The sequence below is a fragment of the Chlamydomonas reinhardtii genome, chromosome 9 (genome assembly GCF_000002595.2).
Source record: "Chlamydomonas reinhardtii strain CC-503 cw92 mt+ chromosome 9, whole genome shotgun sequence".
NCBI lineage: Eukaryota > Viridiplantae > Chlorophyta > Chlorophyceae > Chlamydomonadales > Chlamydomonadaceae > Chlamydomonas > Chlamydomonas reinhardtii.
Genome location: NC_057012.1, coordinates 3018020 through 3039292, shown reverse-complemented (window position 1 = coordinate 3039292; position 21273 = coordinate 3018020). Strand labels below are relative to the sequence as shown.

Below are 21273 nucleotides of genomic sequence, written 5' to 3'. Positions count from 1 at the left end.
ATACAGATACCATATCAGGGCATTTGGGATGGTTTGAGCTTTGGACGGTGCCCCGGGTATGGGCACGCCCCGGGTGAGACCGGGTTGGTCTAGGCCGCCAGCATACCCAACAACAACGAGACGAAGCCGTGGGTATGCTGGCGGCCTAGACAGATGATTCCTGTGGGGTCTACCAGGCTGTCAAAGTTGGCTCGCCCCCCAAAGGGGGGCGACAGCCATAGTCCTCGGCAAGAACCTTACATTAGGGTTCTGTCCAGTTTTGCGCTTTTTGGTAGCACATGGACAAGAATAGAGGCTGTAACAGAGTATTTGCCAAGCGCAAAAACCCTTGAAGGCATGCGACACAGAAAAACTAGTATGTAAAGTGCACGGTCCAGGCCACGAGGCCGCCGCCGCTCAGAGAGCCGCTCAAAGAGCCATTAGAGCCATAAAGTCAAGCTGAAAGCAGAAAGCCACAATGCGGAATCCTCAACCTGTGTTAATCCTTGCCCTGCCCGTGCCGTGTACCTCCTGTCTCTCCTGCCGCCCCCTGCCTCCTGTCGCCTCCTGTCGCCCCCTGACTCCTGTCGTTCCTGTCTCCTGTCACCTGGTGCTGCACATCCTCTCCTGTATAACTCCTTGCACCTGCATGCCGCGCGTTTCAATCCCAAACTATACAGTGCCTGACTTCGCAGCCCCACAAAGGGCGAGCCATCGCGCTGCGAAGCTGGGAGGTTTGGACACAGCAAATGACCGTGGACGCGTGGGGCACCCCAGGGCACCCCTGGGCGTCATTCCGGGTCAACCTAATAACGTTAGTCTCTGAGTGTCTCTGGCGCAGATGAGGATGTGATGAGGAGCTGTCCATTAGTACGAGCAAGGGAGTTATATTGAAGCTGTCGTCAGAATGCTCGGATGAGCAGGGGCATTGGGTGGGCTGGCGGCGAGGGGGTGGGGTGTGGCACGGTACCGTATTGCTTGAGCGCCAAACCGTCCAAACTTTCCACAGTTCTTCATTTTACATAGCCTTGTAAATATGCACTGGGCTTGGCGCCGGCGGATGTTCAGCCGAGGCAAACTCGAAAATGATGTTTCACGGGAAGCGCTAGTCCTACCCAGACTTCCCAGTGTTGATTTCTGACAATGGAAAGTTCATCCAAGAAAGAAGCATGCTATTTGCATTGATGGCAAAAAATCAGAGCTGTCTGAACACGATGCCATTTGGCTCAGCGCAGCAGCTCGCAAGTCTCCATGGTGACGCTGCGCGATGTTCCCTTCACCATCAGAATCGTCAGCCTGGACTACTATATGGCGCCACCCATTCCGCACCTGGACTTCTGCTTTTCGTCGCTCGAGGGCACAACCGTGGACCAGGTGCCAGTCATACGCATCTTCGGCTCCACGCCGGCAGGGCAGAAGGCGTGTGTGCACGTTCACAGGGTAAATCAGGCCCGGGGGCAGTATGTAGGGTGCCGGGTGCCGGGTGGTACCGGGTGGGGCGTGTCGTGCTGCGCCGTGCTGAGCTCCGCCGGGTTGCCGTCCAGGTAGCGCCAGCAGTACATGTATCGCTCACGCGCGCCAGCTGCAACGGACCTCCCACAGGCTTTCCCCTACTTCTACGTGCCCTATGATGAGAGCTTCCCTACCACTCCCAATGAGGGTGAGTGGGCCATGTGCTGTGGGTCGCACCCGCTGCCTACGTCACATCTGCGACGCACCACCAACCATCCCACACCTCGCACCAGCCGGAGCCGCACACGAACCCTGGCGCCAACCGCTGCCCGCGCCCCCGCAGCCGCCGTGTGCCTCCGCCGCATGGCCCTGGCCATTGAGGCCGCCGTGCGGGCCAGCTACATGCCGGGCCGCGACCAGCACCAGCACCAGCACCAACAGACAGAGGCCGCAGGCGCGGGCGCTGCCGGGGGCCCTGGCGACACCGGGGCAGGCACTGCGGGCGGCGGTGGAGGTGGTGGTGGTGGCAAGGGGCCTCAGGCGCCGCGGCAGGTGGTGCACGCGCTGCAGCTGGTGCGTGGGCGGCCCTTCTACGGCTACCACCTGCAGGAGCAGCTGTTCATCAAAGTGGTGCTGTGAGTGGGCCGAGTGCCGGGGGCGGGGCACGCAGCGGCACGGGCCTGAATGCCACCACGCATAGGTGTTGTGTATAGCCGGCTGTAGTTGTGTAGGGGGCGGGCGGGCAAGCCTGCAGCGTAATATGCCTTACGACTTGCCCCTCTGCCGCGCCTCTGCCGCGTCCCTGTCTCCGGGTACAGCTACAACCCGCAGGACGTGGGCCGCGTGTCCGGGCTGCTGGCGGGCGGCGCCATCATGGGCGTGCGCCTGCAGCCGCACGAGAGCCACCTGCCCTTCCTGCTGCAGTTCAAGGTGCGGGCGCCGGTGTGGTGGGGCGGCGCCGAAGCGGCGCATGCAAGCGCACGGCGGTTTCTTCAGCACGTTCGTCAGCACTTTTATGCACTCTTTTGGTAATAGCCTGATGATCACGACTTTGCGCTCTCCTTCCCCTTTCCCTGCTCCGCTCCTATGTGTTGCCCCGACCCAGATCGACTTCAACCTGTTGGGCATGGGCCTGCTGCGACTGGACCGGGTGCTGTTCCGGGGCGACCTGCCCGCACGCGCCAGGCCGCCGCCGCCCGGCTGGGAGCGCGTGCTCATGAGGCCGCCGCGTGCAGGTGGCGGCGGGAGCGGCGGCGGGAGCATTGCCGGCGGCGGCGGCGGTGACGCAACAGGAGCAGCAGTGGGGGCTGGAGGAGCAGGAGGTGTCTATGGTGCTGGTGTGGAGCTGGAGTATGAGCAGCCGCTTGAGGAGGAGCTCGCCGGGGCGGGACCCGGGAGGCGCGGGAGCGGCGCCGGCCGCGGGAGCGGGAGCGGGAAGGGCAGCGGTGGCGGGCCAGGGGCGTCCGGCAGTGCGGGCCCGCCGACCGAGACGCCGCCGGACCCGGTAGCCATGGCGGCAGCAGCGGATGCTGCTAACGCGGCGACGGCCTTTGCTGCGGTTGCGGCGGCGGCGATGTCGGGCGGTGGGACGCAAGGAAACGCGGTCAGTGGTGGAGCGGCGGGCGCAGAGGGAACGCCGGGGGGCACTGCGGGCGGCGGCAGCATGTGCAGTGTGCTGCGTGCCTCGCTGCAGCGGCGCGTGGAGGGCATGCTGTGGACGCGACACACCACGCCGCCCGACTGGACGTGGGCGGGGGCGGTGCTGCCCAGCCGATTCAGGTGGGCGCCGGTAGACCTGCTGCTGCTGCTTCTGCTGTGACTCTACCCCATTTCTACACATGTCAACGGCTTGCTGTAGTTTTGCGGGGTTGATGCTTGCGGCGCTTGCCAGCTGGTGGTGACGCTGACACGTGCCCGTCGCTCAGAAAGTCCAACCGCCCGTGTTTGCGTATGTGTATGTGCGTATGTGTGTCTGTGTGGGTTTGTATGCCGCCACAGGCCGCCTGAGCGCCAAACCACGTGCCTGCTGGAGGCGGACGCGGTGGTGCACGACATAGGCAACCGCCGCGAGGTGCGGCCGCAACCCCCTGGGGCGGGGCCCGGGGGGTGGGGCCCTGGGGGTGGGGCCTGGGGGTGGGGCCAGCAGCCCATGATGCGGGCCCGGCGCGGCCCATGGGGCCGTCTGGCTGCCTGCCTGCCCACCTGCATGCGCGGCACACCAAGCCGATCTTGCCACCGCGCGCACACACAAGCGAAGAACCCAGAGTGTCCCTGAGAGTCCCTGCGTCCCGCCGGCGTGCTCCCCTCCCCCAGGCTGTGCGTGTGCGGCTGGAGGACGCGGGCGCCGACCAGCAGCTGCTGGAGAGCCTGGTGCCCATGTGGGAGGAGGAGCGGGCGCGCGGCGGCGGCCGGCTGCCGGAGCGGCCGCGCAGCCCGCCGCGCAGCCCCGGGCCGCTGTGCCCCGCGGTGGAGGCCGTGCGGCAGGAGTTCAGGGTGCGGCAGCGCTTGCGTGAGGGGAGGCGGGCTGGGCGGGGCGGGGGAGGTAGGGGACGGTGGTTGGGATGCGAATTGTGAGGCACGTGATACGTTGATGGGAAGTTCTGTGCCGAACTGTCGAGGCAAGCATGGCGTGGGCCCATGATTAGTAGTGCGGTGTACACGCGTGCAGGTGGTTGCGGAGCAGCATCGGCGGCAGCTGCTGGAGCAGCGGCGGCGGGAGGCCGCGACCGCTGCAGCCGCTGAGACCGCTGCAGCGCAGGGCGCGGCTGGAGCCATCGGTGGCGGTGGCGGCGGTGGCGGCGAGGCATGTGCCCCGCATGAGCCGCCTCGGGGGCGTGAGGAGGGCCACGACGCTGGTGGCGAGCTGGCGGATGCCATGGGGTATGCGGGGGCGGCAGCCGCAGCGGGCGTGCCGGCTGTGGCCGCGGCTGCGGAGGGCATTGCGGCAGAGGGCACTGCGGCGGCCTGGGCGGGGCCGGGGCAGCCGGACAGGCAGCCGGAGGGGCCACAGAGGTGGGGCAGTGACGCAGGCGGCGCAGACGGGATGGATGCATCGCCGACGCAGGCTTGGCGCCAACAGCACCAGCGCCAGCAGCACCAGCAGCAGCAGCAGCAGCAGCAGCAGCAGCAGCAGCAGCATGGACCCTCCGCTCTGAGGCATGGCGGCGACACCACTCCGCAAGGCGCACAGGGCTCCGCACTGACGCCGCCTGGCGCGGACCAGGCAGCGGCCACCCAGGCCACGCCGGCCGCCGCTCGGCCGCTGCGATCCCCGCTTCACGCAACTATGTCCGGTGCTGCTGCTGCTGGTGGTGGTGGTGGTGGAGGTGGTGGATGGCCCTCGGCATCGCAACAGCCGGCAGGCCGGGGCACCCCTGGCGGCCTTTTTGGTGGTGGCCAGCGCGAGTCGCTCTTCTTGGCTTCCCAGGTAGGTTGCCCGCTGCCTGTCTCGTCGCCGCCACCGGCACATGCATCCAACATGACACTGGTAGTTGCTAGCGGGACGTTGCTGTAACGGCACCTGTTGTCCCAGTCATGGAGCCGACGCCGACGCCTTGTTGTCACCTGTGTGCGCCGCGCAGGCCGCGAACCTGGTGCTGGGCACGGGCCGGGTCGCGAGGCCGGACGGCGGCCGCACCTCCCGCGCGGCATCCGGCGGCAGCCAGCACAGGACGCCAGGGGCGGAGGCGGCGGGCATGGGCAGCAGCCAGGTGGCAGGAGGTCCCGATCTCACGCCGCCGCCGCCCGCACCTCAACACCAGCCGCAGCAGCGCCGACTGCACCCGCTGCCTCCGCTGCCGCCGCCCTCCAGCCAGCGGCCTCCGCTGCAGCCGCCCTCGCGTGGCCTCTCACAACAGCAGCAGCAGCAGCAGCAGCAGCGCGAGTTCATCCGGCCGTCTCCGCTGGTGCCGCCGCCGATGCCGTCCCTAAGCCCGCCCCAGCTTGGCGGCAGCCAGCCGCCCGTAGCCGGCCCTCTCGGCGGCAGCCGCGGCGGCGGCGGCAGCCACGCTGCATGCGCCCTTGGAGCTGATGGTGATGTCGGCGCTGCGGGCGGCGGCTTCGAGCCACTGGAATGGGTGGCGTCGCAGCTGCACCCAACACCAGCGGGCGCACGGCGCCGGCGCAGGCATCATTCCGGGCCCCCCTCCGCTACCGCGTCGCAGCAGCTGGCGCCCTCTCTCACGCCCCTGCAAGACGCTGGCGTGCTAACACAACGCCCACCGCCCGCTGCTGCCCCCGGCCGCGCCCCCCAACAGCTTCACGCCATGCAGACGCCGGCCCCGTTCAGCAACAGCCGAGGTGCGGCTGCGGGGCTGGCTGCGGCGCTCGTTACGCCGCGTCACCGCAGCGCCACGCCGCCACCTGCGGGCGGCCTCGCCGAGCTGTTGTCGCAGCCGCCCGCGCACAGCGACCACCCGCACCCGCACCCGCACCCGCACCCGCACCCCGGGCCCCTGTCCCAGCCACTGTATTCTCAACGGCAGCCACAGCCCGACACAGGCAGCCAGCCCAGAGGCAGCCAGCTGAGTGGCAGGGCAGATGGCGACACAGCAGTAGCGGCGGCGGCAGTGGCCGCGGGCGGTGCTGGTGGTGGTGGCGGTGGCGGCGGCGCAGTGCTAGAGGAGGAGGCCGTGCCGTTGCTGCAGCTGGACCTGCATCTGCGTCCGCACGTTCACGATGATGGCTACGGCGACGACGTCGGGGAGCTGGAGCTGGATGAAGACCACTTGGAGGGAGACGACGTGAATGAGCGCGCGGCGGCCTCACAGCTGGTGGATGCGGATGCGCTAGCGCGTGTGCGGGAGGAGCGCCGGCAGCGGCGGCGCCAGCGGCGGCGCCAGCGGGTGCAGCTCAGCCAGTGGGGCAGCCAGGGCCTGCGGCGGTCGCAGCCGGCCGCCTCGCAGGATGCTGCGCGTGATGCGGGCGGGCGGGCAGCGGACGCCGCAAGGGAGGCCGGCGGATTCGGCAGCAGCCGGCGCGCCAGCGACAGTGGTGGTGGCAGTAACAGTGGCAGCGGCAGCAGTGGCATGGATAGTGGTGATGAGTGGTTTTGCAGGCAGGGCGCTGCGGGGTTCGGGCGGCATAGCGGCGCGGAGGATGAGGGCGAGGGCGAGGCGGCGGAGGCGGACCCGCTGTTGGACCTCGCCGATGAGCTGGAGCGGGATGACGACCGCGGCGCCAACGGCGATGGCGGACGCGACAGCGGGCTAGGGGGTGCAGCCAGCCGGGACATTGACATGGAGGATGTGCTGCCGCAGCCGCACCAGTCTCAGCGGCAGCGGCAGCGTATCACCAATGGCAACGAGGAGCCACAGTCGCAGCCGCCGCAGCAGGCGCATCCACCTGCGCTGCCGCAGCAGAGCACTCCACGCGCCCCCGCCGCCGCCGCCCCCGCCGCCGCCCCGGCCCCCGCCGCCGCCGCAGCAGCAGTTGTGGACGCCATGGAGGACGACGAGTGGGACGCTCTGGCCGCAGAGCTGGCGTCCGCGGTGGAGGCCAACTGGGCTGCTGGCGCGGCGGGGCACGGCTTGGGCCCGGAGGCAGGGGGGGAGCAGGAGGGGCGGCCGGGTCTGGAGGCCGCACTCGGGCCCGGAGGCCACCCGGCTGCTGGCGGCTCTGACCAGCTGATGGCGCTGGCGGAGGAGATGGAGCAGGGCGAGGGCGAGGAGCAGGCGGAGGAGCAGGCGGAGGGCGATGAGCAGCCGGTGCGGGGCGCAGAAGCGGGCCGATTGGCAAACTCTGCAGGGCACCAACAGCAGCGGCAGCAGCAGCCCTACGCGCAGCAGACTGAGCAGGGGTTGGGCGCGGGCGCTGAAGCAGCAGATGCGGAAGAGGAGCATTACCCTGGATACCACCGCCACTATCACGGGCCTGTGTATGACGTGGAGGGCGGTGCCGCCGGCCGCACAGCCGCACTCGCACCCCATGGCGCTGCGGCAGCCGCGCTACGTGACCTAGAAGACCTGGTGCCGCCGCCGCCACCACCACGTGGGCAGCAACAACGATCACTGCAGCAGTTTGCTCCGCAACCCGTGCAGCCGGCAGCAGCAGGTGCTGCTGCTGCTGCTGCTGCGGCGGCGCCGGCGGTGGCGGTGGCGGCGTGCGTGGGCGACGACCCCATCAGCGGCTCGTCGTCAGACGAGGGCGCCGGCACCGGCGGCGCCAACCACGGGGGAGCTGATGACGTGGAGGAACACGACCTGGACCTTGATGGCGGCGGCGCCGCGGGCGCGCATGTGGGGGCTGCTGCCGGCAGCAGGGGCCATGGCCGCAGCGTCTGGGATCCGGGCAACGAGCGCACACCCAAGCGGCAGCGCCGGTATCCGGCGAACACACAAGCAGCGGCATCCGCCGTCGCCGACCGGCCTCAGGCGCCCGAGCTGGCGGAGGGCCCGCAGGCGTCACCGCCTGCGCGGGGCGGGCTCCAGACAGGACCCGGGCCGCCGCTGGGCCCCGCTGCGGCGGTGACACCGAACAGCGTGCACGTCCAGAGGCGCTGGGCGGGTGCTGCTGCAGCTGCCGCCATGGCGCCCGCTGGACAAACCCTGCACGCGGCGCAGCGCCCGTCACCAGCAGTAGCGGGAGCAGTGACAGGAGCGGCGACAGTGGCTATGGCCGGCGAGGGTGGGCAGCAGCAGCAGCAGCAGCCGCAGCAGCAGCCGCAGCAGCGGCATTATCGTTCACCTGAGCTGATGTCGCCACTGCCGCTAGCGCAAAGCTCGCCTCCCACGGCGCGCGGGCGGCGGCCGGGCGGCCTACTGCTCACGCCGTCCAGGGCCGTAACGCCGCCGGGCGCCAGTGCCGGTGCCATCGTGGGCGCAGCAGCACCTGGAATGCAGGAGCAGACCCGGCTGCCTGTCCTGCCGCTGCAGTCCAGCTGGCAGGCCGGGGCTAGTGGCGCCGGCGGAACCTTGGCGGGGGCGCCCGAGTGGGGCCCGGATGGTGCGGGGGCCGCGGCGCCATTTGACGCTGGCGCCTGGCCACCTGCGGACGGTGGCGTGCTGCGTGTCGGCGGCGCTGGTGCTGCTGGTGCAGGGCAGGCGGCAGGAGCGGCAGCGGCTTCGCCGGTCGTGTCGGCTTGGGAGTTGCTGCAGCAGCAGTCGCCACAGCTGCAGCCGGCGCCGCCGCCTCCCCATCACTATGCGCAGGCTGGCGGGCAGTCGCCGAGGTCAGCAGGACACGGCGCACATCCTTTGCAGCTGCAGCAGTGGCATGACGTGCAGCGGCCGCTGCTGCCGTTGGGCCCGGCGCTGGCGTGGCGGGGCGGGGCGCCGCAACAGCAGCAGCAGCAACAGGAACCGATGTGGCAGCCACGCTTGTGGGACGACGCGTCTGATGATGAGGAACATGGACATACCGGAGCCGACGACAACTTGTCGGCAGGCCGCGGGGCCGCAGGTGCTGGAACAGGCGCAGGCAACGACGCGGGCGGTGCCACGGGCGGTGGCGGCGAGGCTCAGGCAGGCGGGCGGGGCGGTGTCATCCCGCAGGTGGACGGCGCGGGGGACAGTGATGGCGAGGACGGCGGCCGCCGGCGGCGGAAGAAAGCGAAGAAACAGAGCAAGAGCAGCAAGGGCCGGAAGAGTAGCCGGACGGCAGCGGCAGACGATGCGGCGGCGGCGGCGTCTTGCGCCGCTCCTGTGGATGGCAGTCCCGGCACTGCCTGTGCTGGCGCGGCGGTTGCAGCGGAGGCGGCACCTGCAGGCGAGGATGCAGCAGCGGCGGATGCAGCGGAAGCCAACTTGGCACCGCAGTTGCAAGCGCCTATGGCTGATGCCGCGGTGGTGGTGGCCGTAGCCGGACGCTCCGCAGCCGCTTCCACGGCAGTACATACCGCACCCACACGGGCGGCTGTGGTGCTGGCCACTGCGAGCGGCGGTGGTGCTGTTGCTGGCATGGGTGTCCGCAGGGGCTTCCAGCCGCCACGTCGCATAGCCACGCCGGCCACCACGCCGCAGGGATCTCCGTCCAGGGCGCACAGCACCGCCTCTCCCGTGCCCAGCGTTGCGGCAGTGGCGGCGGTCACAGCCGCCACCGCCGCAGCGGCCGCGGTGTCGGCGACGACTACCAACACTGTCCAGGCAGCATTCGCGGCAGTGACGGCGGCAGCGGCGGCTGCGGCCAGGCCAGACGCGGCGCTGCCCCAGCTGCTGGCGGGCACGTCCCGCCGCCTGGTGTCGGGTTTGTTCCGGCCCGGAAGCGCGCGGCGGCGGGCGGCGGGGGCGGCGGGGGCGGCGGGGACTGCGGTGCCTGGGGCTGGTGGCGGGGGCGGCAGCAGCGGAAGCCGCGCCAACGCACAGCCAGGCCATGCGTGTGGTGGTGCAGGTCATGCTCGCGAGCAACTGACGCACTGCCAGCAGCAACCGCCAAACGATACGCAGCAGGAGCACGGCCAAGAGGAGCAGGAGCAGGAGAATGAAGACCCAGGTCAGTCGTTGCACACCGATAGCCGACCTCCATCGCCGGCGCTGCCGCACGGCGAGCGGCTCCAGCCCGGCTCTGACGCGGTGGGTGCCGATGATGAGGCGGTCGGCGCAAACACACAGGCGACACCGTACGATGAGGAGACAGCGGTGGGCGAGGCAGCGGTAGAGGAGGCCGCGGGGGCAGAGGGGCCACCAGGTGCAATGGCCTGGGAGTCCGAGCATGAGGACGAAGGCACCGCGCCTGAGGACATCGCTGCAGACGTCAGTCAGCAGCAGGAGGCCGGAGCGGCATCCGCACAGGTTGCGGCAGCGCTTCCGGAGGACCGCGACCTCGACCGCGGCAATGACCAAACGACGGCGATGGGTGTCGCGGAGCACACGGGCGAGTGCGCCGCCGAGCCACAGCAGGCGTGGCAGGGCGCCGAGGAAGAAGAGGAGGAGGCATGGCAAGATGATATGCGGGCTGGCGGGACAGGGGGCCACCGTCGGCAGGAGCAGCAGCCGCCTGCTTGGGAGGATACAGGGTGTCACGAGCAGCATGTGGTGCACAGCGGGACATTGCCACTGGCGGGGCACACAGAGGCTGCAGTGGATGCTGCTGCTGCTGCCGCGGCCGCGGCGGTAGCAGCAGTGTATGGGGCGAACGAAGCGGCGGAGGGGGCAGGCGAGGACGCTGCGGCAGAGCAAGGACTGGGGCCGCCGGCTATGAGGCAGACGGAGGCGTCGCAGGCTGCAGACGGAACGGCCGAAGGCGCCACTTGCGACACGGCAGGCGATGCAAATCGCAGCGCGGAAGCTGGAACCCAAACCCAACCAACAGTGCATTTGCAGTCACAGTCCACGCACGAATCCAACCTTAAAATAGCAACAAATGCGACACTTGGGCAGCGGCAGGATGCCGTGGCCATGCACGGATGCACGCAGCAAGAGCAGGATGACCGCTTTGGCGAGGACGTGCTTGGCTTGGGCGGTGCCGGTGGCGGCTACGCGCCCGAGGCTGAGGCAGCTGCAGCAGCAGGACCAGCTGCGGGGAGTGCGGCGCACGTGGAACCACGGGGCCTTCCAGAGGCTGGTGTCACACCAGGCGCCGCCGCGGTGCATGAGCATGATGACGCCAGCCCAGGCGGTGGTGCTGCAGGGAGCGGCGGCTGCAGCAGCAGTGCTGAGGAGGGGGCCATAGCTGCAGGAGCAAATGCTGCGGCGGACGGCAGGGCGCTTGTAGGAGACGTGGGCTCAGCTTGCGCCGGGCCCCGCGCTGGTTCCGGGCCAGAACCGGAGTTGGAGCTAGAGCCGGGACCGGAGCCGGAGCCTGAGCCGGATCTGGCAGCCAAAGTCGAGCTGGGGCCTGTGGTGCTAGCAGAGGCAGGAGTGACCGCCTGCCGAGCGCCTGCGCGGACAGCCGCAGCTGACAGCTGGGGCTCAGCGATGCCCACTGCTGCGGATGCGGGCGCTGTAGTCGCGGAGCAGGCGGCGGATGCGCCGGAAGGGCAGCAAGGCTGTCAGCAGCAGGATCGGCGGCAGGAGGCACAGCAGGAGGCACAGCAGGAGGCGCAGGGCGGCCGGGGATCATTTAAGGGGCGTGAAGAGGAGCACTTGCCGGGGTACCCACTCAGTCCAGGTCCCCAGGACTCAGGCCAGCGTGCGTCCCTGCACGGAACCGCAGCGGCAGCCGCTGGGGCCGCGTCCCTGCAGACGCCGCTGCCCCAGCAAAAGGAGCAGCTGCCGCGTGAGGCGCAGCAGGGGTCGGCGCCTGCTGGGGCGGATTCGGCTTCCGCCGCGTCCCCGCTGTGGGCGGTCCTGTTCCCCCAGGAGGAGGACGCCGAGCCTGAACTGCAGCCGGAGGACGGTGACGAGGAGGTGGGAGAGGCGGAGAAGGCAGGGGATCTGGAGGAGGAAGGGGTTGGTGAAGCGGAGGACTTGCATGCGCAGATGGCTCAGGAGCCGCAGCCCGCGCCGCAGCAGGTGGATATGGTGCCGGCGACGGAGCTGCAACCCGACCTCGATTTGCTGCTCACAGCGGCGCCGCAACAGCAGCAGTCAGAAGGGCATGAGGCTGTGGGAGCACCCGTGGCCGACGGCTGGCGTGTGGCAGAGGAGGCGGGGCACGAGGCGCAGTGGGCGGCTAGTGTTGTCGGGGTCACGCCCGCCCGCGCCCTGCCGCGCGCTGCACCGAGTGCGCGTGTCGCACAAGCACACCCAGCAGCAACGCCCAGTGTGGCGGCGGCGGACGGCGGGTACAACCCAAGCCCGGCTGCCGCTCAGGGCCCGGCGCGGGCGTCAGGGCCTGAGCCACTGCAGGCGCGAAGCCTGTCATACAGCGTCTCGCACTCCGATGTAGACTCGCCGCCTCTCGCTCAGCAGCCAGCCTCTGGGGGACCCAGCACCGGTCGCGGACAGCTGCCAACGCCCGCCTCCCATTCGCAAGCGCTACCGTTGCAACAGCCGTCGCCCTTGCCGCCATCACCATTGCCGTCGCAAGCGCCAGAACAGGCGATGCGCGCGTTTGTGCTGCCACCAATGACATCGCCGGGCTGGTCAACGGGTGGCGGCAGCGGCGGCACCGGCGCACCCAGTTGCGGTGACGGCACGCCTGCCGATGCGGACCTTGGGACCCCCGCCTTCGGGCTGTTTGCTGCAGCAAGCCCGACAGCAGGGCAGGGCGCAGCAACAGGCGGCGCGCGGGGCCGCACAACTGGTGGCGACAGCGGCGGGGGCAGGGGCCTTTGTCACGGGGCTGCTCTGGGTGGTGCGGGGCCGCCGGGCTTGGTGCTCTGGAGTCCTGGAGTGCCACCACTGCGGGTCTCACCAGCGGCTGCTGCTTCCGCAGGCCGTGCAGAAGTCGGAGCCGCAGCAGGAGGAGCAGCTGCAGTGGGAGCAGTCGGATTTGGCGCAGCCGAAGGAGCAGCAGAAGCCAGTGTAGAGGAGGAGCCAGCAGTGGCCGGTCCCGCGTCGGCCGCGCGAGTGGCGCAGGAACCGCCGTCTCGGACGCCGGACCGCGGCCCAGGCGCAAGCCCGGGAATCCTACCCGGCGACGGTGCGGACCTCTCGCCGGGCGGCAGCAGGAGCTGCTACTTGCCCACACAGCCACTTTCGGAGACGCCTGGTGACTGGCAATTGCCGGGCCGCCATGGACGGCTACGGGTCCCCATGGCACAGCAGCAACAGCAGGCACAACAGGAGCAGCTTGCGGCACATGCGCAACCGCAGCACCCGCAGCCATCCCCGCTGCACCATGGCCCCAGCCCCCACGGCCGTCACAAGCCAGACTTTGACTTCGACGTACCAGCCACGCTGCCCCTGTCCCTGCAGCAACCCTCGCCGCTGCCGGTCAGGGGCCCACGGTCGCTCCTGGCACTGGGGCCCGCCTTGCCCCCGTCGCCGCCTCTGTTGGGAGGCGCCCGCCTATTGATCCGCGGTGGCGGTGCAGCTGCAGAGGCAGCTGGCCGGGCGGGTGCTAGCGCTGCCGGCGCCCCAGCCGGGCTGCAAAGCACAGGCACGGGCGGCTCGCAGCTGGTGCCGACGCAAGAGCTTCGGCTGTTGGCGGAGCCGCTGGCGGCCTCGGGCGGCGGCACCAGCTCCTCCATGCCGCCTCCCAGCTGGAACCCGCTGCGAGCCACGCTGATGGCTTCTTCATCCCATTCGGGTGGACCTAGTGGGTCACCGCCCCCGCCCCAGGCGTCCCAGCGCCACACCCAGGCGGCGCTGCTGGGAGCCGCACTCACGCCCACGCAGCCGCTGCTTCATATCCGTGTCGGCCAGGACACGCTGCCGGGCACACAGCCAAGTTCGTGGGAGGCGTCGCTGCCGCGGCCGCAGCCGCAGCCACCAGAGCCATCCCGGGTGGCTGCATCTCCGCTCGTTGCCCCTCAATTGGCCAGCAGGTCAGCACCGGCTGATACGCCGCAGCAGTCACAGCCAATGCCGTGTACGGAGCGCCCGGCAGCAGTGCTGTCTGCAGCAGATGCAGTTGCCACAACCGAGCCTGACGCGCCGCAGCGAGCATACCAGCAGGACAGTATCCGATACTCCTCGCACCAGGAACACCACCACCCGCACCCGCTGCACAAGCGGCACAACGACACGACAGCCACGGTGCGGGTTGGGAGCCAGCACGCGCCTTCAGGCGCCTCTCCTTCCATCCCGCCCTCCGAGACTTCGGCGCAGATGGTGCCTGCTACTGCCGATCCTCGCGGCAGCTACAGCCATGGCGGCGGCCACGGCGGTGCAAGCCAGCCCTTGAGGCTGCAGCTGCCAGGGGCGGCGATGCCGCAGGATGCAGACCAGCGCGGCACACACGCAGTGCCGCCGCCGGGACCGGACGCAGCGAAGGCGACCGAGGCTGAGGCAGATGCAGGGGCTGAAGCGGACCCGGTGGGTACTTTGCGGGGTTTGCGGGATGAGACGCCGTCGCTGGCGCCTACGCCACTGGATACAGCGGCACAGGTCGCCACGCCGCCCAGCTCTGGACTGGGCAACTCCCAGCTGGGGACAGCCGTCGTGCCGGGCACAGCCCCTGCCATTGGCACGGCGGCGACCACACAAGCCACGGTCTCTGCTGCCGCCGCTGCAGCCGCCGCTGCTGCGAGTAATGATATCACGGCAAGCCTTCCTGCCACTGCTTGTACCGGCGCTGGTGGCGACGTTGCTAGTTGCATTGGTGGTGCCAGCCTCTTTGCGGAGTACAGCGAGGCAGACGCAGCGCCCGCTGCAGGAGATGTAGCTGGCACACTACTCGAGTCGCCACCGTCAGCCGCGCCAGGGTCAGCCGCGCCAGGTTCAGCCGTGCCAGGGTCAGCCGCACACGCAGCCGCAGCAGGCGAAGCGGATCAAGGCCGGAGCCAGGATGTTCCACGCACTGCCTCACAGGCCGCGCATGGTGCGGCTTGTGTGACGCCACCGCCACCGCTTAAGGAGGTTACCGGCGATGCCACCAGCTTGCACGCACGTGACGGCTCGGCAGGGACGCGCACTACCAGCAGCGGCGGCGAGCGCACCGCCGCCGTCACTGGAGCAACCGGTGGCGATCGCCCAGCCATGAGTCCACCAGGAACTGTGGTCGTCACCAACGCCAACAAGACTGCGGCGGCCACCAGTCTCGGCCCGTCACCCAGCGGTTGGACGTCTCCCCAGTGCGGCCAGCGCACGCCCGCTGCTGCAGCCGCGGCGGCTGCGGACGTAGCAGCCGCGGTACGTGCAACTGGAGCCGCTGCTGCGCGCGGCAGCACAGGTGGAGGAATCGGGACACAAGGCTGGGGCTCCACGCCCGTTGGGGCGCTCGCGCCGGTGCCTTTCCCACCCCTCGCAACGCCGCGTAGTCCGCCGCCGCGGGCCACAGGTACGGTTGCAGCAGGCGACGGCACCGGTGCTGGGCCCAGCTCGGGAACAAAGACGGCAGGCGAGGGTGGCAGGGGCACGCAGGCAGGCCTGGGGGCGGCTGGAGCGCTCGCAGCATCAGTAGCACTGGCTGGCCCCACTGCCGCGGTACAAGACGGCGGCGGCGGCGATGCGGAGGAGGGCGCGGGCGGTGCGGAGCGGAAGCGGAGGAGGGCCATTGAGGCGGGCGGCAGCACCGGTGCTAGGAAGCCTGGCGGCGGGGATGGAGCAGGCGGCAGTGGAAGCGGCAACTCGGACCATGGGCGTCCAGGTGGTGGTGGCGGCAACGGTTCAGGCAGCGGCAGCGGCGGTGCTGGTAATCCTGGTGGCCCAGGTGACCCGGACGGCGGTGACGACGACGGCGAGGAGGAGGAGCCCAGCCGCCACGCCGGCCTCATCTGCCTGAGGCCGCGCGGCCGGCCGCCGCCGCCCTCGCAGCTGCTGGCTGACGCGGACTGGTACGGCCGCCAGCTGCCACCCATTGTGCACGTGGTGAGGCAGGTGGTGGGCACGAGACGGGGTGCATGTGCGAGCGGCCGGCCGTGCCATCCAGGGAAATCCCGCATGAGCCATGCCGATTCAGTTCCATTTGGTTGCGCCAACCTTGATTGCCTTCATCCTGCAGTCCTCTGTACTGACCTCGCCCTCCCAACAACCATGCCTGTTGCTATCGTGCCTGCGAGCAGGACCCCTTCTACGGCGACCCAAAGGACGTGCCGCCGCGCCCCGTCATCCTGGCCAGCAGGTGCGTCCCGTTGGTGCATCCCCCACCGCCCCCACCCTCCTGGAGACCCATGCCAACGCCCGCCTCAATCCCAAAACGACACGCAGGGAGTACAAGATACCAGCCTGGGCCGACGTCCCGCCCTTCCACCGCGGGCCTCCAGCGGCGCAGCCGCTGGCGCGGCTGAGGGCGTCAGCTGCCGCCGCCAAGCGGGCCGCCACCGCAGCGGGCGCCGCAACAACCAACGGCCCAGCGCCAGAAGAAGTCAACAGGCTAGGCTGGGGCCGCGTGCGGGGCTACGCACTTGTGCCGGCGCTGCCGCCGCCGCCTCCATCGGAGGTACACGCGTGGGCGGAGCGCCAGGCGCGCGCCCGCAAGGCGGCTGCAGCAGCGGCCGCGGCGGCCAGGGCGCGCCGGAGGCGCGGCGCTGCCACGGCCGGCCCCGCCGCCGCTATTGCCGGCGCCGCTGGTGCCGGTTCCGCCGCTGTAGCGGCCACGCCGGCGGCTGTAGCAATGGCTATGGACCCAAACACAGGAGCGCTGGTGCCAGTGCGGGCTACCGCCGCCGCCACAACGCCGGCTGGCGCGCCTGGGAGAATCTCCACAGACACCGGCCTGCGGCAGCGGCACCACCGCCGCCGCGCGCCGCCACGGATGCTGGCGGGTTCGCAGGGTCCTGCCAGTGGCGGCGTTGCGGCTGACGGCGTCACGCCGCTCAAGCTCAGCGCGGACCCCGCACAGAGCCTGCTGGGCACTCCCTCGCTGGGCGGCTCCAGGCACTCGGCGGACAGCATGGGCGGCGGCCACGGTGATGGCGGCGGCGGCGGCTCCGCCGGCGGCAGCCAGCAGCCGGGGCCTGACGACGAAGATCTTGAGGAGGAGGAAGATGACGAGGAGGAGAAGGAGGACGCAGATGAGGACGGCGGGGACGACGAGATCGGAGATGGGGAGGACGAGGACAGTGAGGACGAGCCAGGCATTGCGGACGCGCCGCCGTCGCCCAAGTACGACGAGCGCACAGCTTTCCTGGGCGTGGTCGCACTGGGCGCCGCCGCCGCCGCCACTGGCGGTATGACGGCGGCGCGCCGGCGGCGCCGCCGCCGCCAGCGGCGGGAGCGGGAGCGCAAGAGGCTAGCCCTCGACGCGGCGCAGCCTGAGGCGGCGGCCAAGATAGGCTCAGGAGCAGCAGTGGGCATGGCAGCGCGTGGGCCAGGGCTAGGGGCAGGGGCTGAGGCTGCGGGTGCGGGTGCAAGCCAGGCGGCGGTGCCGCCACGCCGCCGCCACCGCCGCCGCCTCGCCACGCAGCGCCCGGGCGTGGACGCACCAGACTTCGTCTTGGGCGGCGGGAGCGGAGCGTCCGAGGACAGCGACGACGAAGATCTGTCGGAGCCCGATGCTTTTGCTGCAGCCTATGACGTTGACGGCGTCCCCATCAGCGGTACGGCCGCGCCGCTTCGTCACGACTCGCCAGGTGGTGCCGGCGCGGCGCGCAAGCGCCGGCGCGTGCGGAGGCGCCTTCACCAATCGCAGGCGCCGCAGCTAGGGGCATTGGCTGGATCAGCGCCACGGTCTCAGGAGCCTGTGGCTGCAGCTGCGGCCGCAGCGGCCGGGAGCCCGGGCTCTGCAACGCCGGCAGTGGCGCCGGCAGCCGCTATGGCCGCCACACCTGCAGCTGCAGCAGATGCGGGCAGCTCCCCGCCTAGCGCCGGCCAGGAGGCCGCGCCGCAGTCCCTGAAGCCGCCCAAGCCGCCCAGCGCGCGGACCCAGCCGCCGGCACCGGCCTCCATGGCAGCCACGCCCGCTGCCCGCATGCCGCTGCGCCCCTTCGCTGGTGCTGCCGCAGGCGCTGGCACCGGCTCTGGCGGCGGCCCAGCAGCAGCAGTAGCAGCAGCAGCAGCAGCCGCAGTGGCAGCCGCCACGCTGCCACCACCGCCCTCGGTGTTCCATGGCGGCACCGCAACGCTGCGCACGCCCGGCGGACCTGCGACTGCCGCGCCGCCCTCACTTCTGTCGCCGCTCCGTCCAGCAGGCCAGGCCCCGTCCGGACCCACACCACCCAGCCAGCGTGGGTTCAAGCGCAAGGTGAGGGTGTGCTTGTTGTTGTTGATCTTGCTGTGAGGACAGTGTAAGGGGAAGGGCTTGACTGATCTTGGTGTGGTAGCAGAAGGCTGCATGGCGAGAGGTAGCAGCTTTGCATAGGCGGCTTGGAGCTTGTGTGTGTGGCTTACACAGCTTGTCTTGGTACGCTACTTTGCACACGTTAAGGGCAGCGGCGGCGACCGGCGCGAGTGGGTGACGGTGGCGGCGGTGGAGATTGCGGCGGCGTGCCGGGGGCAGCTACTGCCGGACCCCAAACATGACGCCGTCACGTAAGCGGCGTGTTTTCTGCTCCAGGGCATGTTTAATACTAGCTTCACCAATGTTGTTGACGCTTTTTTGTACTTGAGATACGTTTGCCAATGCGAAAACGCTCGCCTGTACCTGCCGATTGATGTAATGCATGATGTGGCCTCACTTGTGCGCGGCTCCACTCATCTCCTCCTGCACAGGGCGGTGTGCATCACGGTGATGGAGGCGGGCGAGGCCGCGCCGCCGGCCTGGGCCTACCCCACCCGAGTGCTCATACTGGACCCCCGAGCGGTGGCAGCACCTGCAGCCGCCCCGGCGCCCATGCCAACGCCCGCTGCGGCGCCCGCTGCCGCGCATGTTGCGGCGCCTGCTGCCGCGCCTGCTGCGACGCCTGTACTCACAGGCACAGCGGTACCCGGACCCGCAGCCATATCAACAGCAGCCGCGACCGCAGTTCCAGTGCAGTTGCACCACCCTCACCCTCACCCTTACGATGCGGGAGAACCCCATGCGGCAGCCGGAGGCGCTGCGCGGGCTGGGCCGGCGCCTTTCGCAACAGCCAGCCCCACTGCGCCAACGGCATTGCCGCAGCCACACCCAGTCGCTGGACCGGGCGCCGCAGCAGGCCCTGCTGCCAACGCGGCCGCAGTGGCAGCAACAGGCACAGCAGCTGAAGCCGGAGCAGCAGCCGCAGGTGCAGGAGCAGGGGCTGCGGCGGGGTCTCCGCCGCTGAGCCCAGCTGAGCGGGGTGTGCTGACAGGTCCGGGCGGTGTGGAGATCGGGCCGGTGCGCGGCACGGCGGTGACCAGTGACGGCCTGCGGGGCGTGCACGTGGAGGCCTTTCCGGTAAGTGCGACGAGGTGCCGCCGAGGGAGGGCGGCCTAGAAGTAGAAGAGACGCCTTGGGCGGACAACACATACTGTACTATGCAACAGTGAAAGTTTGCAGACATAAGCAGCAGGCGGCGCGGCGATGGCGCCCCGCAAGCTTGAATGCCTTTCCCAGGCACCATCTGACGGCCGCACGCCTGCCATCTCCCGCCCCACCCGGCCGGCAGGACGAGCCTTCCCTGCTTCGTGCCTTCGCCGCCGCGCTCAGCTCCCTAGACCCGGACGTGGTGTGCGGCTGGGACGTGCAGCGGCACTCCCTGGGGTACCTGGCGGAGCGGGCGGCGGCGCTTGGGCTGGCGCCGCCGCTGCTGCGCGCTGCGGGCCGCACGCCGGGCACCTCCTCCGTCAAGGAGCGCCAGGTGAGCGCCAGCTGGGAAGGCTGGTCAGTGGCGGGGTGTCGCTGGACCCAGCTAGATTGTCGACATACAGAGAGCGTCCTTCTGCGCGTGCGAGCTTCGTAATTGCGATTCCAGCACCTGCACCATCCGCCCACCCTCTCCCGCACCTTCCCGCCCGCAGAACGACGAGTGGGGCGCGCTACACGCCAGCGGTTTCCATGTGACTGGCCGCGTGCTGCTCAACCTGTGGCGGGTGCTGCGCGGCGAGCTCAAGCTGGGCAGCTACACCTTTGAGAGCTGCGCGGCGGCGGTGCTGGGGCTGCGCGTGCCCCGGGTGCGGGAGCAGCAGCTGGCGCTGTGGTTTGCAGCGGGTGAGGGGCTCGGGGGGGGGGCGCTGTTACGAGGTAGGGAGGTGCGGGGGCGCATTGGGAGGGCGGGAAGGGAGGCGCTGGGGGTGGGGAGGAGGCGCTGGGCTGGAAGAGGATTGCGGTGGAAACGGTGTTGCGCAGCGGTCTGCACACACATGACATGATATGCTGCGTGGTCCGTGGCGCTCCTGGTGCCCGTGTGGGCGATCTCTCCCACCTGCCCCAATCTGCCGCCTGCTGCCTGCTGCCCCTTCCAGGCCCCTCCGCGGGCCGCTGGCGCACCCTGTCCTGGCTGTGTCGGCGCTGCCGGCTGCAGCTGGCCATGGCGGAGCAGCTGGACCTGGTGGGGCGCACCGCGGAGATGGCGCGGTGAGGCGGAGCAGGGACGGGGGGGAGGGGGAGAGCGGGGGCGGAGCGAAGGCATGGCATCAATCGTGGGCGCCGGCCGTGCTGCTGGCCGCATGGGACGCAACGGTATCAGCTTTGGAACTCGTCAGACCTGTCTTCCCTCCCGGGGCTTGTCGGCCATGGATCGCCAGGGTGGTTGCAAGTCCTTGTCTTCATGTCTTTCCCGCCGCACTCCCGCTGTGCCATCCTGCCCCACAGCACGTTCGGCATCGACTTCTTCTCCGTCCTCAGCCGCGGCAGCCAGTACCGCGTGGAGAGCCTGCTGGTGCGGCTGGCGCACACCAACAACTACATAATGCCCACACCCAGCCGCGAGCAGGTGAGTGGGAGCGCGGCCGCATGGGAGTGGCAGTGGGAGGAGGAGCCTCCGTGGGCATGCGGAGCGGGAGAAGTCGGGGTCCCCTTCGGTTGCACGCTTCGCCCCGTCACCGGCACACACGCACACGCACACACGTGCACACGCACACACGTGCACACGCGCACGCACACATGCACCTGCTGTGCGGAGCTTCACCCCATGGCGCCTCGCCGACCCCGTGCCCGACCTCCCCACTCGCCCCACCCCCCCTACCCCCCCAGGTGGGCGGCCAGCCCGCCATGGAGGCGCTGCCGCTGGTGATGGAGCCGGAGAGCCGCATGTACGCCAGCCCCGTGGTGGTGCTGGACTTCCAGTCGCTCTACCCCAGCCAGGTGCGGGCGGGGGCTGGGGGCGCGGGGCGTGGGGATGGGGGATGGGGGCTTAGTACCAGCCCGATCTAAACCAAAACAAGCCAAACTAACAGAGTGGGGAGTGCAGGGGAGGGATGTGGGAGTGCAGAGGTGTGGGCATGGGCGGGTCGAATCCAGGATGGACACGGCAGTGCTGTGGACGGGACGGCGTGCAGGCGGTTCGTGTGGAGCCCGGCCGTGCCGTGCCCCAAATGTGTTGGGCGTTTGGCCGTGGTCTCCATCGCTGACTGGCCGTGG

The 21273-nt window shown here is 70.0% G+C and overlaps 1 protein-coding gene across 1 annotated transcript in view; it reads left to right on the top strand.

Annotated features, from left to right (window-relative positions):
• Positions 1 to 1017: 1017 nt before the first annotated feature.
• The window catches only part of CHLRE_09g387400v5 (uncharacterized protein), a 26436-nt gene continuing 6180 nt past the window's right edge, over positions 1018 to 21273 (top strand). The window contains exons 1-19 of the mRNA XM_043065431.1: positions 1018 to 1419; positions 1582 to 1639; positions 1775 to 2066; positions 2250 to 2361; positions 2537 to 3034; positions 3125 to 3210; positions 3430 to 3502; positions 3745 to 3924; positions 4100 to 4858; positions 5013 to 15722; positions 15917 to 15975; positions 16062 to 18036; positions 18220 to 18323; positions 18504 to 19149; positions 19361 to 19552; positions 19713 to 19902; positions 20157 to 20268; positions 20506 to 20626; positions 20887 to 20997. Coding sequence (XP_042921057.1) covers positions 1231 to 1419; positions 1582 to 1639; positions 1775 to 2066; positions 2250 to 2361; positions 2537 to 3034; positions 3125 to 3210; positions 3430 to 3502; positions 3745 to 3924; positions 4100 to 4858; positions 5013 to 15722; positions 15917 to 15975; positions 16062 to 18036; positions 18220 to 18323; positions 18504 to 19149; positions 19361 to 19552; positions 19713 to 19902; positions 20157 to 20268; positions 20506 to 20626; positions 20887 to 20997 — 16467 coding nt within the window. The 5' untranslated portion in view covers positions 1018 to 1230. The remainder of the gene's footprint in view (positions 1420 to 1581; positions 1640 to 1774; positions 2067 to 2249; positions 2362 to 2536; positions 3035 to 3124; positions 3211 to 3429; positions 3503 to 3744; positions 3925 to 4099; positions 4859 to 5012; positions 15723 to 15916; positions 15976 to 16061; positions 18037 to 18219; positions 18324 to 18503; positions 19150 to 19360; positions 19553 to 19712; positions 19903 to 20156; positions 20269 to 20505; positions 20627 to 20886; positions 20998 to 21273) is intronic.